Source organism: Silene latifolia, chromosome X (genome assembly GCF_048544455.1).
Source record: "Silene latifolia isolate original U9 population chromosome X, ASM4854445v1, whole genome shotgun sequence".
Classification (NCBI taxonomy): domain Eukaryota; kingdom Viridiplantae; phylum Streptophyta; class Magnoliopsida; order Caryophyllales; family Caryophyllaceae; genus Silene; species Silene latifolia.
The window spans coordinates 239,915,480-239,932,213 of record NC_133537.1 but is presented as its reverse complement, the minus strand read 5'-3'; the positions used below and the strand labels follow the sequence as shown (position 1 = coordinate 239,932,213).

The following is a 16,734-nucleotide window of genomic DNA, read 5'->3' as shown; positions in this document are numbered from 1 at the left end:
CCGACGACAGGTCCTTGGCTCAGACCCCTTGAGCCGCCTCGCGTCGCCATAGTCGTCAGGTTGTAATCTTCGATTGACTTGATGGCTATACTTTGACTTTTGCCTTGTCCAAGCCTCAGTCAAAGTGGGGGCTCTGTAGATACCTCATTTCTGCACCTCCCGCAAACCACCCGGTGATGATTGGGCCGCATGTTTGGTACGCGGAACGGTTTGTGACAGTTCGTAAGATTATCGTCTATTAATGTTTACCTCTTAGTTGTCATCTACGTCCCGATACGGTCGTTTTGACAGTAATTAGAGTACATTCGGAGTCCGGGCCTAAAACCGTCTCCATTTTCTGATAACCGTTAAATCCCGAGTCAGAATGTTCTGGAATGTTCCGGATATTTCTATTCCATATTTCATAAATTTTATCTTTTAGTAAGCAATTTCCTGTAATATTCACATAAGATATTAAGGAAAACCGGATTATTTCCGTCCTACCATAACTCAAACACGGAAATCTTTCTTCAGCAGGAGGAAACCACTTGGGAACAGACGCAGCAGGTGCTGCGCCTCTTCCAAGGGACGCAGTGGCTGCTGCGCCTCTTCCCAGGCCCTTTTCTGCATGTTTCTCGTATCTTTTTCATATCTTTCCGAGATTCACTTCCAAAGAGTCTCTGAAACCCTAATTCCTTCACGTGATTAGTATAAATAGGATCTTTCGCTCCTCATATTTCTCACGCGAGTGTCCGCCCTTCCCTTCTCCCTTTGCATTCTAGACTTTGTTTTTACTTTTTGGCGTCTGCGTGCTTGAACATTCGACCACGTAAGCTCAGATCCTTCTGAGTACCAGCCTCCCCGTTGCATGACCGACCAACTTGACCAACTCCACAATAATCAACTTAATTAATTAATCGTTTTCCTCTTACGAGGGCACTCTATTTGCATTCGCGTCGAGCATCACTAATCGATATCTTAGTCCTTCTCGTTTCGTCAACATGTAAGTCTGAGGGTGTAATCTCTCTTTATTTTATTGTATTTTAATTTTTGTATAATCACAATTGTAAGGTTTATGTCGAAAATACCATTAAAACCGATTTCTAAAACCATGCTTTAAAACCTCTTTTTACGGATTTCCAGTAGATAACCGTCGAGAAAGGACGCAAAGAATCTGCTGCGCCTCTTGAAGGAGCGCAGTTCCTGCTGCGCCTCTTCGTGAGGCTGCCGCAGTTCCTGCTTCCTTTCTTCTTCGTTCGTCCTCTGTTATTCGTTCCAAAATCCTTTTGATTGTTTCGTTTTGTTTGTTTATTCTTCGCCATAATAGTTTATAATTCATATGTATATCTTCATCATCATCATTAACATGCTTTAATCATCGCAAATCCGACTTAAATCCCTTATAATCCAATATTTGCGGGTTTTCGTCATTAAATTCAATTCCGGGTTGTAGAGATTCAATTTGTTCATATTGAGTTTCTGGAATTCGTCTTTGATATAGTTTTCATCTGTCTTTTGTCATATCTATCATATATTCATCATTAATCCATCGCATCTAACCTAGTTAATTGATTTAATTTGTTTGACTCATTAATATTTTTCACTTCTGTCATTATTCCATCTTGTATTAATTCGTTTGCATCCGTCTCATCCATGTTTTACTGTTTTCACGACCCATTCATATGTTAAATAACATGCTAATCACTTTCATCCGAGTAAATATCATTAATCGATCATTAAATTCACCAATTAACATTAACGACTTGCAATTACGGCTTCACGACGGGGCGAGCCAACAACCAAGGAACAGACGCAAGATTCTGCTGCGCTTATTCAAAGGACGCTCTATGCTTGCTGTTCTGGCCGAGTTCTCGTCCCGAACTCCGTTTCTGCCTTGACCTAGTGTAATTAGTTTACATATTAACTAACTATTATCCGTAGTATCACGCTAATTCCTGTTCGTTAATTTTGTTCTTTTATCTTTTTTTCTCAAATTATCCGTTTTAAAGGTATTTTCGACATAAATCGCCTATCCCGATGTAATTATTGTAATTTTCATTATTGTAATTTATAATTATTGTATTTTCTTTTATTGTTTGTATGCTTTCACATGTAATTGAACATTAAATCCAACTTCGACCCAATTGTTTGCTAATTAATTGTCAACCGACTTAGTATTAATTCTCACATGCTAGGATTAAAACTTGGATGTTGCATAGCATGCATATAGCCGACGATATATCAACTATGAATAACTTCCCTAATCATTAGTAGAGGCCGCTATCGAGGCGGGCGGGATTAGGTGTTCGATCAAAAGAGCTTCCTAATACGTACCCTCACCCCTTACTCGAGATATCTGTGAACACCCGTGTTCATTGGCATCCACGAGAGTCATTCTAGACATAGAATGCTAAGGGTAACGATTGCTTAGTGTTCATGTCTCTACTTTGTGTCTTGACATGACGCGAGGTACTCGAACGGTTCCAATTTCCCATAAAAATTGGTGGCGACTCCATACAAAATGCAAACGCTTGTTCGTTCCCAAGCGCCCCCGTGGCCCATGTCCACAACATTTTAAAATTTATTAAACCGTTTGATTACTTTACTTTATATTTTTGAATTATTCAATTTAATTAATTTTATTCTAAATACGATTTTTATAAAAGTAATATATATAAAAACTCATTTATATAAAAATACGTATTTTAGTCGGACAGTAATAATAGTGACAATACTAATATTAGTTTTCGTCTCAAGTTAATATAGACTCGAGACACTTTTCCGCATAACATTAGACCGTCACATTTCAATTGGGAGTCTTGTCTAAACTCGGACCAACCATATGTCGACAACACGTACCCCTTATCCACCCCACACTCTACCTTTATATAATCATTATTATTATATATTATTATTATTATTATATACTATTGTTTTTACGCTACACTACCCGTGTCCCACCCCCTCATCCCTTCTTCTTCTTCTTTTTCGAATAAATCAAGCAGCAGTCACCAGTAAACAACAACACCAACTGCAACACCATTTTCGCGAGCTTCAATCCCAGATTTCTCCCTCGTCTCTCCACCTTTTCCTCTAATTTTTACACCATTCTCTTCCTCGTTCCTTCCTCATTCTTTTAAAGTAAGAAAGCTTTGATTTTGTTGAATTTTCGAAATGGGTATCTTATGACAAACTCGGTTTTGGTGACTCATATGACTCGTTTTTCCTCTTTGAAGCTGAAAACCTTAAAGACTGAAGAAAAACGCATGTTTTGGGGATGTTTTACTCGGGAATTCGAGAGCTAAGGTAACGGTGATAGGTTATTCGACAAAACGTCGGGAAACTCGCCCTTCTTACTCGGCCTTGTCTTTGTTTACTGTAAAGTTTAAGTCTTTACTGTGTTCGTCATGGATGGGTTTGATTTTATGATGCTCAAGGTCAGTTTACATGGCTGGTTTTTGGTGTCTTCGTGGTTCGTCCCATAGGGAGTAGTCGGCCATGGTGTTGTCAAACATGGGCTGTTGATTTCTTTTTTGTGCGAGTAAATGGACATCTTGTTTGCTGATTTTATGGGTTTACTTATGGCAGGAATTGGGTTGTGTTTATCCTTGTTATAGTCGTACTCATTCCGTCTCGAATTTACCTTTTGTTGTCTGTCTGAAATCGTGCATTTGTTGGGCTGCTCACCCCAGTTTTATCCTCCATTTTACTGCTCTTGTCATTTGTTTTGGGACGGATTAAACGGTCCCTCTGATCGGTTTTCCTGCTAGTTTATTTACGCAAATGTCGTCACATGTATACCCGATATTTTCCCGCTTGAAAAACTCAGTTTTTGAACTGCTGGTGCCCTGCTTTGGAACCGTGTTTAGGACTGTTTTACTCCCTGTTTTGAGGGTTGTTTGTGTGGTTGAATGATGACGTGAAGGCCGTGTTTGGCCGCAGATATGGACTGACCATAGGTGGCAGTGGCCACGGCATCGCTGTGGGTTGAATGGCCTCATCCATGGCTCGGTTTTGTCAGTTGTAGTCACGGTGGAAGTGTGTCCTTCCCGTAGTTCTTTCTTCTTGTTTTATGCTTGGGCAATTCTTTTATGATCAATCTATGTTGGGCTTGAATTATTATATCTTTTGGGCTTCATTTCTTGCATCTTTTGGACTCGGTTTCTAATTCCGGTTGCACTCACTTGCCTACTTTATTTAGACTCATTTTCTTGGTGGGTTTGGGCTCACCACCATTAAATTGATGGGCTTACCATAATTTAATGGTAGGGCCCATTTTGCCTTTTGTATTAAAATTTTGGTTGCATTCCGTTAATTTTCATATGACGTAAATTACTCACTACTATTTGTTATACCTTATTCGTTTTATTTAACCGGCATGTATAATTATAAAATGAAATGTTTATTTTATATGTTACAAGTATGAAAAGATGATTATAAATAATTACTTGTAAGAGTCGTATTCTTTTAGAAATGTCATGATACTATCATATATGCTTGGTTTACATTTACGCCTTACTTGTGCCGTTCTGCCAAGTATTGGTTTACGCCGCTCTCGTGCCGTTCTGCCGGGAGTTGGTTGATTTATGTTTTTCCCGCCCCTTTCGGACTGTTCTGCCGATTGTGGGTTAGCTCATATCGTATTCTGGTGATAATGCCTTTATGCTATACCGTATTGCTTGACTTATCTTTACGCCTCTTTCGGACCGTTCTGCCGATTGTGGGTTTAGCTCATATTTTCCGCCTCTTTCGGACTGTTCTGCCGATTGTGGGTTCTCGACTTCCGTTCTGTCGATCGAGTCTTGCATGCGGACTGTTCTGCCGCATGTCGAATCGGGGACCGTTCTGCCCCGAGAGTCTGGCCAGATTTAGACTATGACTGAGTCTTGGGAGTACCATTGTCGTCCTACCAGGGGAATTATATATTGATATATGAGTAGTAAAGGTCTTACTTGGTTTTAGATATTGGTATTTGTCTTTCAAGGTAAGAGTTATGCCTTGTGTTGTTTGTCTTGGTCCTATCGAATACTAGGGGTGAGCTATAAGCCATCTAGTTGCGATATGATCGTCGGGATTGATGCTCCCATCCATTATTATGGTGAGATGCAAGCCATAAGTATGAATGTGACATTGGTAGCCACGTCCCGTGCAATGTTGGCTAAGTGGTTTTCCAAGTAATGGCTACAGTTTCTATTTTTGTAATTTGTATTGATTGATCCCTACTTGACTATTTCACATGATTCGGATTCCAATCTCACATCTATGTTGTATTTCCTTGAAATGCGTGCTTTGGTGTAGATTACCGTATTCTTGTCTCTCATATTATTTAATTGTCTCACATGAATAGTTGAATCTTTATTATGCTAATGTTATCTATCTTGTTCCATCTCATTTAGTTACCATGTTTAATTATAAACTTAATATTCATATCTTTTGTAAGTATCTTATATGACTTACCTGTTTTAGTTCTTTGTTATGTTCGTTTCGACATTTTGTGGCTGGGAGAACCTTGAGTTACTCCCCACTGACTGTGGCGTCCATGTTTACATGAATGACAGGTATTAGTGGTGCGTTCATGGGGTGAAGACATGTGTGAGCTAGCGAGCACTTTGGCCTAGTAGTTGGTTTATTAGGATTGTTTAGACTCACCTTTTATTGTATTGTCATTCGAGGGATATATTTTCCCTCACCTTGACTATCACGTTTGTATAATTTAATATTTATTTCCGCATTATTTATTTATGTTTTAGATTTTAATCAACCCGCTCTTTAAACTTTAAAGGTTTCGAAAATTTCGTAATTTCCGCTTAAATTTATAACTTATGTTTTCCGAGTTTTTGCGGGGGTTCACACTCTCTTCTCAAGAATTCACTTCCAAGCAGTCTTTCTGTCAAATTTACATAAATCATATATGTTGCAATTTTTTAACTTATTTCAAAATAAAGTATCAACGACTCTTATAACATATACAAACCTGTGATGTTGTGCATGTTTCAAGGTATTTCAGGATTAGATCCTTGTCCTCAAAAAGCTTATTGACACCATATAATTTCCAACATTTGGTAAGGTTATACTTTTCATCAACCTTGACTTTGAATATGAATCTTCTATTAAGCAATACATCAAGTTCACTTGGATGCGCATTTTGATCCCCATCCTGTCATTAGAGAATGTCAATGATAAATGTAGAAACCTCACTCATTAATTAATGTTATGATGATTTGTGCATGAGGACTGTTGCTTGTTTGGATTATCTATAATCAGACGGATTAAAATAGAAACAAAGTATTACTTGTTTATTTGACTACTGTTAAAGTATAAAAGTTTAGGTTGCATTTGACTACCTTAAGTTGGTTATCTCGTAGTTGCTTTGCTGATTGCTTGATCAAATCAGTAGCTTGAGTATCAAATAGTATAAAAGTTGCATTTCCGGTATGATCGGCAACTTTGACTCTGACTTTATGCCTGCATAAGGAGTTGTTTATATAATTCCGAAGGGAGTAGATTATAGAAAAGTTCAATTACATTTAAAGTTTACTTCAGCGACTCAAATTTTATGCACATGAGAATGACAAATTTAGCATATCCTTCACATTTGCCAGTACATAACCATTTATCTTTATCCTCTAACTCCATTGTCGATTTACACTTTTTGCAGCTCTCAATGTACCATTTAAATTTTGTGTCAACTGCTATTATGGTGGCCAAGGTAACAAAATATCCTGCCTACATAAAACAGAGATAACATAGTAGTATCTCCAATTAAATTAATATTATTGTTAATAATACAAACTTGGTTATGTTAAATGGTTATTTGGTATACCTCTTGGATCTCTCTAATTTCATCAATTGTACGTCTAGCAGGTAAATCTAGAAGTTCATTGGCAACTGATTCACGGTAGCTTGTAAGATTTGTTGAGCTCGACGATGAAGATTTCAAACCAATAATTCTATCTTTCTGGAAATTCGATAAGCATGCTATATATCAGTCATGATATGTTGTTATTAATATTTCTCTAGTGAAAAAAACTATGTTAAGAGAAAACATTTTTATGAAATTGCGAATTTCGGGTATTTTAGCATCCAAATAATATCTTCGAACAAAGTGAATTAGATACGTTTGAATTTTCATCGACAATGAGTGTTAGTACAAAGGTATTTTTAATGTTAAGATTTATATACACACCAGTTTAATTTGTGAAAAAATCAAAGTACCTTGAAAAACTTTTACCTTGGCATATCGGATTATAACAATAGGACGGTGTTCAGATTTGTCAAACTCAGCTGTGGAGCTTGCCATCTGGTCAGCTAATTTTTCCCAAAGTGTCAGAATTAGTTTTTGATCCCTGTAACAGAATACGTTAGTAATTTTCGAATAATTATTTTATGAACAACCCTTATAAAAGTTGGAGGTACATACTCGCAGTCAATTAATTCAATCAACATAGTACGTTTATCTTTGGAAGTCTTCTCTATTGGACCTTTAGCATGAAGTTTGCCAATAATATCTGTGAACACATATCTATGGTTAGATTATGACGTGTGAAATTTTCTGATATATTATATAAATTTATGAAGAAAAAACATACCAACTAAGTATCTTGCATCTAGATTATTGAGTAATATGTCATTGAATGATGCAAACTCAATGGGACGATCAGGAATAACTAAAAATAGTTTTTGCAGTAAAAACTATTTTATATGGATGTTTGGTTATTCGATACTCCCCTGTGTTTTGGCTAACACTGAAATTGGTTATGAAACGAAGGTCACCATCTCTCACCAATGACTTGTATTTGAAAAATAGTCTCTTGGCTATTGTAGCTTGAATTTCGGTACCCTGAAATTTATACATATAAACAATAATTAGTGAGTTAATTGATTAGGTAACTATGAAGTGATACATGCATATTAATATTAACTATGAAGTCATACATTCATTACCTCTGAGTCCATGATTATGAAATCGAGGTCTCCCCAACCTTGCCCCCAGGAGTATATAATACGTCACTCGATACGCCATGATCCGTTGGCTTTGGTTATGTCTTTAATCATATTGTGAGTTGTATCAGCCATTATTCTATTTGCTCGAGTAATTTTTTCTTCTAATCAATTATAACATGTAGTTCTATTTATAAGTTCTTTGTAATATATCTCAATGGGTGTGGTTGAAATCCTGAGAATGTAATCTTTGTTGTAGTTGCAATGTTTTTTCTTCAGAATTAAGGAAACAAATATTCGTTATTTTATCACATGAGGATGTATCTTATAATTCCAAATTATTTGTTTGTATTTCATTTCATTATTTGATATTAAAGAGGATGTTCATGATACAACGTTCTTCTAATATTGTATATTGTATATTTTATTTTATACTCCGTATTTTATCTTGCATATTAAAAGATTGACTCAATGACGAAAAGATAACTTGATATTTAATTGATTGATTTCTCAAAGTATTTTTGCCGTTTTTTTTGTTTTGCAGTGTTTGATTGATTAATCAAAGATTAGTTGCCTTTTTTTTATGCAGTGATTTGCTTGGTTGGAAAAGGATAAAGGATTTCCAAGAAGATAGCTTGCGTTTTTTAGAGTCTATATTATTGATTTATTAGGAAAGAATTTATTAGGAGAGAAAATCTAAAGATTTCTTTCTCATGTTTAGTTCTTAGTGTGTATATTATTGACTTCTTATAATAATTATAGAATATCAAAATATTCCTTATTCATTGTTAACTTGATTGGAAAGCAAGAGTTATTGGGCTGTTATTAGTCGTGTAATTAAATGGGCTCAAATGATACCCAATCTAGTGATAGTTAGGCGGGAAAAGCTATATTGAGAGTGAATGTGAGGCTGCCACGTGTCTAGTGGTTCCTCTATTATACTTTTATATTGAGATATATAGATAGATAGATTCATTCCCTTTCCCCAAATTTCTGTATTGGTTTACCCTTGGATTACTCTTACCTCATTCCCTCACCCAACCACCACTACCCCATCAGGGCCCACCAATATCGACGAACGCTCTTCCCACCGACACCACCTGACCTCCAAGTCTCCAACCCTAGTTAGCTGGCAACCCCTCATCCTCGAGCATCGTCGTCGACTCCTCACACCTAAACCCCAAAACAACCACCCTCAACCTTTGAAAAACCTTCCCACCCCAGAAATCCCCTTGCCCACCCTCAAAACCACCAGATCCAGTGATTTTATGTGGTGGTTAATTCTCTCCTCAAAACCACCAGATCCAGTGATTTTATGTGGTGGTTAATTGAGTTGTCTTTTAATTATTCCCTTCTATGTATCCCTTTCCTTTCCCCTTCTTTCCCTATCTTGATTCCATTCCTTGATCCCGTCTCATACCAAACTCCCCCAAGAAACATACATAATCTCTGGGTGTTTCCTCTAGCCAAACCTCCCCTCTCCTCGCCAATTCCAAGACTCGGTTAGTAAGAGATGGAATACTTCCTAATCAGCATTGAGGGAGTACAAACCCAAGACAATGACACAAGTGACATAACCCAACTGTCTCAACAATGCCCCAAAGTGGTTGATTAATCATTATAAAACGAGACAGAGACTATTCGAAAAACCGTGATTCAGAATGCCTCTGCTGCTACAAGTAAACAGAAAAATCAAGGGATATTCTCTCGTGTATCCCTGAACTTTTTCGTTTTCTATTGTGTACCCCTCGTTTTTCATAAAAAATCTTTGACCGACAATAATTCTCTGTTACGAGTTCATGAAATGGTAATTTTTTTTTTCAAACCAATTATCTCGTCAAGGCCTTCAATTTGAAAAAAAAAATTCACCGCTTTTTGAACTCGTAGCCGGTAGTTATGGTTGGTCAAACATTTTTTAACGAATAAACTTTGACCGACCATAATTCCCGACTATGAGTTGAAACATCGGTGAATTCTTTTTCACAAGGAAGACCTCTTAAAGACGGTCAATTTGAAAAAAAAAAAAGTATCGTATTCTGAACTTGTAGCCAAGAGTTATTGACGGTCAAAGTTTTTTTGCATGAAAAGAGGGGTATATCATAGAAAATGAAAAAGTTGAGGGGTACACGAGAGAATATCCCAAAAATCAATAAAGTTTTGCAACAGGTAACAAAAACTGGAAATTTTGTAAGGATTCATTACTTGCTCAAATTGTAATTTTTCTATTATAGGCTGAATGCATCACTGCAGTAACTGTCAGTAAGCATCCCACAGGCAAATATTCAAGGCTACATTTTTTTCACAGGAGGAATACTAGAACAAGAAAATAATGGTTCACTATTTCAAGGGCAATGAAACCCTTTCCTGCACAAATCGAGTACAACTTAGACCTTCAAGGCGAGCTGGTCTTGCCAAGAAATTTTCCTTTTCTCTGCTCGTTTACCATTTGTAAGCAAATTCTTCATCCTCTTTCCTGAATTTAATGGCGCAGAAGCCGCCACTTCTTTACCACTGCTAACCTGTATTACAACAAACGCAGAACTCAGAACCACAACCACTAGAGTTTCACTTCGTACCTACCAAGTTTCTACGACTCTTCACTTATTGGCCCATATACCAATCACAGAAAATGATATGGGTTTGCAGTAAACTCAGTACTTGATATTTACCAATGCAACACTTTTCTGAACGGAGATAAAAAGGGAGGTTTACACAACAAAATTAGAGGAAGAGACTACTATGAAGCAGATGGTATCATTTATGGCAATTTTAAGCCTTTTCACTTAAGCATAGACATGGCAAAAGCAACCCGACCCGAAAAGGCTGACCCGAGACTCGAAGTGACCCGAACTACATCACCCGTATGTGACCCGAAAACCCGAATTGACCCGAACATGACCTGAGCTTTCTTGCCGCGTAACTGACCCGACCCGAAAATGACCCGATCCGAAATCACCAAACCCGAAAATGACCCGACAAAATATAACTCTAATTGAACCGAAAAGACTTGAAATGGCTATTTCTCTATTATTCATTGACCCGAAAATGACCCGACCCGAAACAACCCTACCCGCTTGACTCGAAACAGACCCGACCAACAAACCCGAAACCCAAAATGACCCGTCCCGATCCGAATTAACCCGAAATCAATGAGAGGCCCGAACTCACCCGACCCGACCCCGACCCCGACCCCGACCCCGACCCCGACCCCGACGCGTTTTACCAGCTCTACTTAAGCATGTCTACATCTTTTTTTCAAAACTTCATATGTTTCTTATTTTTAATAGATTTTCTGCTTTAAAGACGTCTTCCATTACACGTATCCTCATTTAAGGACAAGGTCCCGTGTCTCAATATTTAGTCATCACTAGTCTAATAGATTAGTTGGATATGTATCCATGCCCAAGAACACACCTGTACTGAAGTCAGAGTAACATAGGGTACGTATCACATACGTAGAATGCCATAATAGAATGAAATGATCATAAAAAAAGGGATCGGGAAGTACCGGATTCCGGTTAGGGATCATGGGAGGACGATGATTTTGGAATGGTTGTCCACTAGTACTAGTACTAGCGTTAGCATTCATGTATCTTCGACTTGATTCCGCATTATATTTTGCATCTGTTTTATGTACTTTAACACTTTCTCGCTGTTCTGAGTTTTTCATTTGATTCTTCAGAAGTAAATTGCGTCTCCGCTTCAGAAATCTGTAAGCAGGCAAACACAATTGTAAACAAAAAAAAATTGTGGAAAAGTAGCATGTATAAGCAAATGTTCAGGTCAAATATGGAGGAGAACTGATGCATCTCACTCGTCAGAAACACATCATATATTAAAACGTGTTAGCAAAAAGATTAGAGTTTCAACAAAAAACAAGAGAGCACAAAGGTACTAGTGTAAGAGTTGATTACCTTATTTCATGGAAAAGGGTCATTTTCCGTTCCCTTGATTCCTTGAGCTTTCTCTTCTTGGAAACACATTCCTACGCCAAACCACACGAAATATCAATCACCAAGAGATGATCGATCCATCAACTTTCCCAAGATCGATAGACGAACACTTTACCAACTAGCCAGCATAAAAGCAATTCTAGAAGGTAGAAAACAACCATGTTCGATAATTTAGACTCGAAATTCCAACAAGTTGTTGATGAATCCCTATAATCACCCAACAAGTTGTATAAAAAAAACATAGGGGAAACACTCAACCTGGTCACTATTCAGTAATCTAGATTAGTTACACTAAAATTTTGACAATCTAATCATAATTGAGCATCTGAATTAACAAACAACAAACCCAATAGATGAAAAATTGAAGAAAATCAAATACTAATAAAGAAGGTAATAATAATAGTAAGAATGAAGAAGAAACCTTTTGCAAGGCAAAATAATCTTGTAAAAGAGCCCGATGCTTGTCCTTAAGTTTAGCCTCATCATCAACAACAGGAGTGAATCTACGATAATCCATGGAATACCCTCTTTTCAACCTTTAACCGAAACCAAATCAAACACCCATCAACCCTAATCCCCAAAATCAATCAATCAATCAAAAAACAGAAACCCTAAAGACAATAGCAACAGCAGATGGGGAAAGATGACAATTTTAATGGGTAATTGATTGATTGGTGAGAGAAAGAGAAAGAAAGTATGTGGGTATGGAAAAAGAGGAGAAATAGAGGGAAGGAAGAAGATAACAAAGACTTAAATGTTTGTTTATATGTTGTTGTTCTTCTGTGGAAACATTGAATGGAAAGAAGGAAGGAAGGTGATGTGGTGGTGGTGGTGGTGAAATACCAAAAAAAGGGTCGGCCCCATCACCATCATATATCAATATTATACAACAAACAAGGTAACAACAACAGCCAGCACCAAGGGATTTTGGGAAGATGGAACTTTGACATTTTGGCACTACCACAGAAATTAGAAATGGAGGAGTTAAGGGTATTTTTGCCAATATTTTCTTTTATGTGTTTTTGGTTGGAGAACAATATAGCAGGTAGGATATGGAATTTTAAATGTCAAAATATTGGTGGTGTTTTTGTGTAAAAATGGTGGAAAAGTAGCGAGGAAATTAAACAAATAAGGGAGGGATAAATGGATGGATGGGAGTTGGCATGGGGTGGCTATTCTTTCTGGTTGGTATTTTTGGAAAATAGATAGATACTGAACATGGAACATTGGACTACATATGTATATGTTGATTTGATATGGTGGATTATGTTTTTTAATATGAATATTTTTTTTTGGTACATATTAATATGAATGAATATGAAATGGGGATTCTTGTCTTGTGAGGTGTGACCATACTACCCCTACAACACTTTCGGCTGTGGGCCATCAACCATGGCAAAATGCTGCATTTCCCATTCTGTTGTTTCAATGTTCCATTTTTTCTCTTTTTTTTTTAAAAAAAATTCTTCTTAAATTTCGCAAACGCTTCAATTGGGTCAAGTTAATTCAAATTCATATTGTTCGGATATTTGGACTTGATAGGGTTATTTTCGGGTGAGTTACTATCAAGATATTTGGGTATAAGAGCCAGTTTCTAATAATCAACATTCGAGTTAGATTGAATAAGGTCGAGTCAATTCGAGTCTCAGGTCACATTCTAGTCCCCAATATAACTCGAACCAAATGTTTATTGTTGCAAACTGATTATTATCGCTTGATTAACCTTTATTGTCGCATTATTAACTTTTATCCTAAATAACTTGTTAACAACTAGACCTGACAAACTTGTCAACCGAGTCGAGTTCGGGTTAGTTCAGTGTCGAGTTTACAAGAATTCGGGTCGCTCGGGTCATTTGCTTAAATCGAAGGAGATCCCGTCAAGCTACTTGGGTATCGCGGTTTGGGTTTGGGTTGATTCATGTCCTGAATCGTATTGATAATGTAATTTGTGCTGACATTTTGCCCGCGTTTTCCCCAAACGTATTGCTGATGTAATTTGTGTTAACTTTTTAGACGCCTTTAGTTAAATTAATAACCTCTTTACTCGAAAAAAAAAGACCAAAACCCGAAATAATCCGATCCAGAGCCAATAAACCTGAAATTGACCTGAGCTGTTTGACCCGGATGATATGTCTAATTGTAACACCTCGTAATTTTTAGCTATATTTTATAAGTTTTCCTATTTTACATTATATTTTGTTGGAATTCCAAACTATCAGGCCCTCTTTCGCAGGATGGATAAAATTTCACGTTTTCATTTTTTTCTAAAATTACTTGTTTTAGCCCCTCGGTAAAATTCATTTTATTTTTAGTTGATTTCATCAGTGTAAAACGTTTTTTCAACTCAACTTAAGACGACGTAGTTCCTTCATTATTTATTAAAATGTTCTTTTATGCTTTTTGAAGAGAAAAACAAGAAGTACAACTATAATACCCGCCCTTATCTGCTGGGGAAGGTCTTGTTAAGGCTCTTTGGTAGATGAGGGTGTTACAAAGTGGTATCAGAGCGACGATTTTGGAACCTGTAACTAATGAGCCTAATGTACGTAGTGAGTCTAATAAAATGAACCTGGTGTATGTATGTTGGGAGCCCCGGCAGTTGCTTGATTTTGGGTGAGAAGGCGCCCTCATTCCAAAATCATGGCCCCAATATGCTTAAGCCAGCCACTTCGAATGAGAATATTGAGTCGGGAATTGTGTGTGTATAGTTGTGTGTGGTATATGGAGTAGATATAGTTGTGTTGTCTAAGGTAATGTCTTGTATGTGCAAGTGGCAGTTAAGAACGTGCAAGTGATGTGATTAGCTGGAAGTGCGTGTGGATATGATAGAGGATGGTGAGTAGGTTGGAAGTTTGCATACGAATATTTGATAATGTGACAGTTAGTGGTGGATTGCAAGTCTCAATATGTGCTTTAGTTAGTATTAATTGTCATGTAACGCTGTGGAATTTAATGGATGAATGTTGTTGCATACCCTTGTGGATAGGCATAATTATGTGAGTTATCTTGTGGTTGTCGGATTGTTGTGATATGTTAAAACTTAAAACAAATATGAGTAGTAAGTGGTAGCTAAATTGCCGAATGGAATGCTTAATATAGTGTAATCACATGTTGGACGATTGAATTTGAATATGCGTAAGTGAAAGTAGAATAACGTGTTGTTATATATGCTCATGTGAGTTGAAACAAGTCATAGTTGAGTTACTTTGTAAAATGTTGGTATAGGATGGAGTAATATGTGCAATATTCTGATGAGATAGTTGTGTTGCATTTGAGTTAGTATTAATGGATAGTAATTGGATGAAATAATCAGTGACGAGTTCCAAATACACCTTGGACTCGGAACGAGTTGTTGTTTTGCAGGAACCGTTAACCGAACTCGTAACTTTTGACTTTGTTCCTAATCTTATTCGACCGAGTACGAGTGCCTACACGACCGAGTAGACCTTACTCGATCTCGTAGTTGGGTTATTGGATCGAAATCGTTGGATCTGCTAGCGGAAACTCGATCGAATAACTCCAACTCGATCGAGTAGAGGCCACTCGATCGAGTACCCGAGTAACTCGATCGAGTAAGTGCTACAGTACCCGTATTATAACGGGATTCCTATGCTCTCTTTGGTTCATTCTCTCTTCTTATTTTACTTCTTACTCAAACCCCAAATCTCTTAAAAACCCATTCTCTCAAAGTTCTTGGTGTAGATTGTGTTTAATCCTCTTGAAATCTTCTTGCTAATTCATTCAATCCTTTTGCAAATCATCCAAAGTAAGATTGTTTTTTTGGTGGAATGTGAATATTCTCATTAAAATTTGCAAAGTAGTTCATACACCATACACGAAGTACAATCTCAATGACAATACATTAGACTATAACAAGCCAACCTCCTTAACCCAATTCATATCCCTACTGTGAATTTTCTCCATACTAACACTACGCCAAATAATCAGTGCAACAACGGTTAGATAAGGTGATATACCGTTGTAATACAAAATACGGAACCGTTATTACATCGACCGTTGTTATTTCGTGACCACGGTTGTTTAAAAGGCGGAACCGTTATGAAATGTAAATAATGGGTTCAGATAACCGTAATACAATATTAAGAACGGTTCAATATTGAAACCGTGGTAGTATTAGTCTGAATGCTCTACGGAAACCTATGACAACGGTTTTACTGAAACACAACCGTTGTAAAATAGTAACTATGACAACGGTTTATGCTTATTAAACTATTTTAAATGTCATGAATTCGATAATGGTTTGTGATTTTTAAAGCGTTATATTATGGATGAATATGTCAATGAGTTTCTATTTAAATGTGACCGTTTTCAATAGATTTATTGACCACGGTTTTATTTTTAACCGTGATCGAATTTATAAATATTTTTTTTAAAAAAAATTGTTTTAGCAGTTCCAAAGAAATAAATGCTAATTTTTGCGATGAGAGGTTCATTTGAAATGCTAATGCAAAATAGCATTTCAAATTCTTCTGACATTACAAAATTTCAATTCTGCAACATCAGAATATTACACAGATTGATCAATTCAACCCAACATCAAAATATTATAAACAGGGTGACCAAAACTAAAAATCCAAAGATCAAAATATTCAACCCAAAGATCAAAATATTATAAACAGAATATATACACACATTCATAATGAGCGAACTATTGACACTCCGGTAATGAAAGAAAATAAGTGGCCCACTTATTTCTCATGTCGTCGAGGTTTTCCTTCGAATAGGTTGGGTCTTTGTTGTTGATTGTAGGTGGGAACTACAAACTAAAATATACTTAATTAAAATAGACAGAATAAGTGAAATATTACACAGAATTAAACCCAAGTTACGTTTGAAATAG

The 16,734-nt window shown here is 36.8% G+C and overlaps 2 protein-coding genes across 2 annotated transcripts; both read right to left on the bottom strand.

Annotated features, from left to right (window-relative positions):
• Nucleotides 1–5,839: 5,839 nt before the first annotated feature.
• LOC141619759 (uncharacterized) lies at nt 5,840–7,935 on the bottom strand. The gene is made up of 10 exons (XM_074436779.1): nt 7,924–7,935; nt 7,753–7,819; nt 7,569–7,646; nt 7,400–7,487; nt 7,211–7,325; nt 6,803–6,937; nt 6,542–6,705; nt 6,324–6,444; nt 5,954–6,136; nt 5,840–5,866 (listed from the first exon to the last, which is right to left on the bottom strand). Exons 1-10 carry the CDS (start codon nt 7,933–7,935, stop codon nt 5,840–5,842), a joined length of 990 nt encoding a protein of 329 aa, XP_074292880.1.
• A 2,187-nt stretch (nt 7,936–10,122) lies between these two features.
• On the bottom strand, nt 10,123–13,132 carry LOC141623857 (uncharacterized). Its single transcript, XM_074440004.1, has 4 exons — nt 12,295–13,132; nt 11,835–11,905; nt 11,429–11,630; nt 10,123–10,439 (listed from the first exon to the last, which is right to left on the bottom strand). The coding sequence occupies exons 1-4, from the start codon at nt 12,388–12,390 to the stop codon at nt 10,305–10,307; spliced, it is 504 nt and encodes a 167-aa protein (XP_074296105.1). The 5' UTR covers nt 12,391–13,132; the 3' UTR covers nt 10,123–10,304.
• Nucleotides 13,133–16,734: the final 3,602 nt, after the last annotated feature.

What these genes read in the sequence shown, in the direction of transcription:
- LOC141619759 (XM_074436779.1), bottom strand. An exon ending in CAAGTCATTGGTGAGAGATG is followed by an intron (nt 7,647 to 7,752) that starts GTGACCTTCGTT and finishes AACTATTTTTAG; the next exon opens with TTATTCCTGATCGTCCCATT. An exon ending in GCTAAATTTGTCATTCTCAT is followed by an intron (nt 6,445 to 6,541) that starts GTGCATAAAATT and finishes CTCCTTATGCAG; the next exon opens with GCATAAAGTCAGAGTCAAAG.
- LOC141623857 (XM_074440004.1), bottom strand. Translation starts at nt 12,390, where the DNA reads ATGGATTATCGTAGATTCACTCCTGTTGTTGATGATGAGGCTAAACTT. An exon ending in ACCCTTTTCCATGAAATAAG is followed by an intron (nt 11,631 to 11,834) that starts GTAATCAACTCT and finishes GCCTGCTTACAG; the next exon opens with ATTTCTGAAGCGGAGACGCA. An exon ending in TGATCCCTAACCGGAATCCG is followed by an intron (nt 10,440 to 11,428) that starts GTACTTCCCGAT and finishes GTTGTAATACAG; the next exon opens with GTTAGCAGTGGTAAAGAAGT.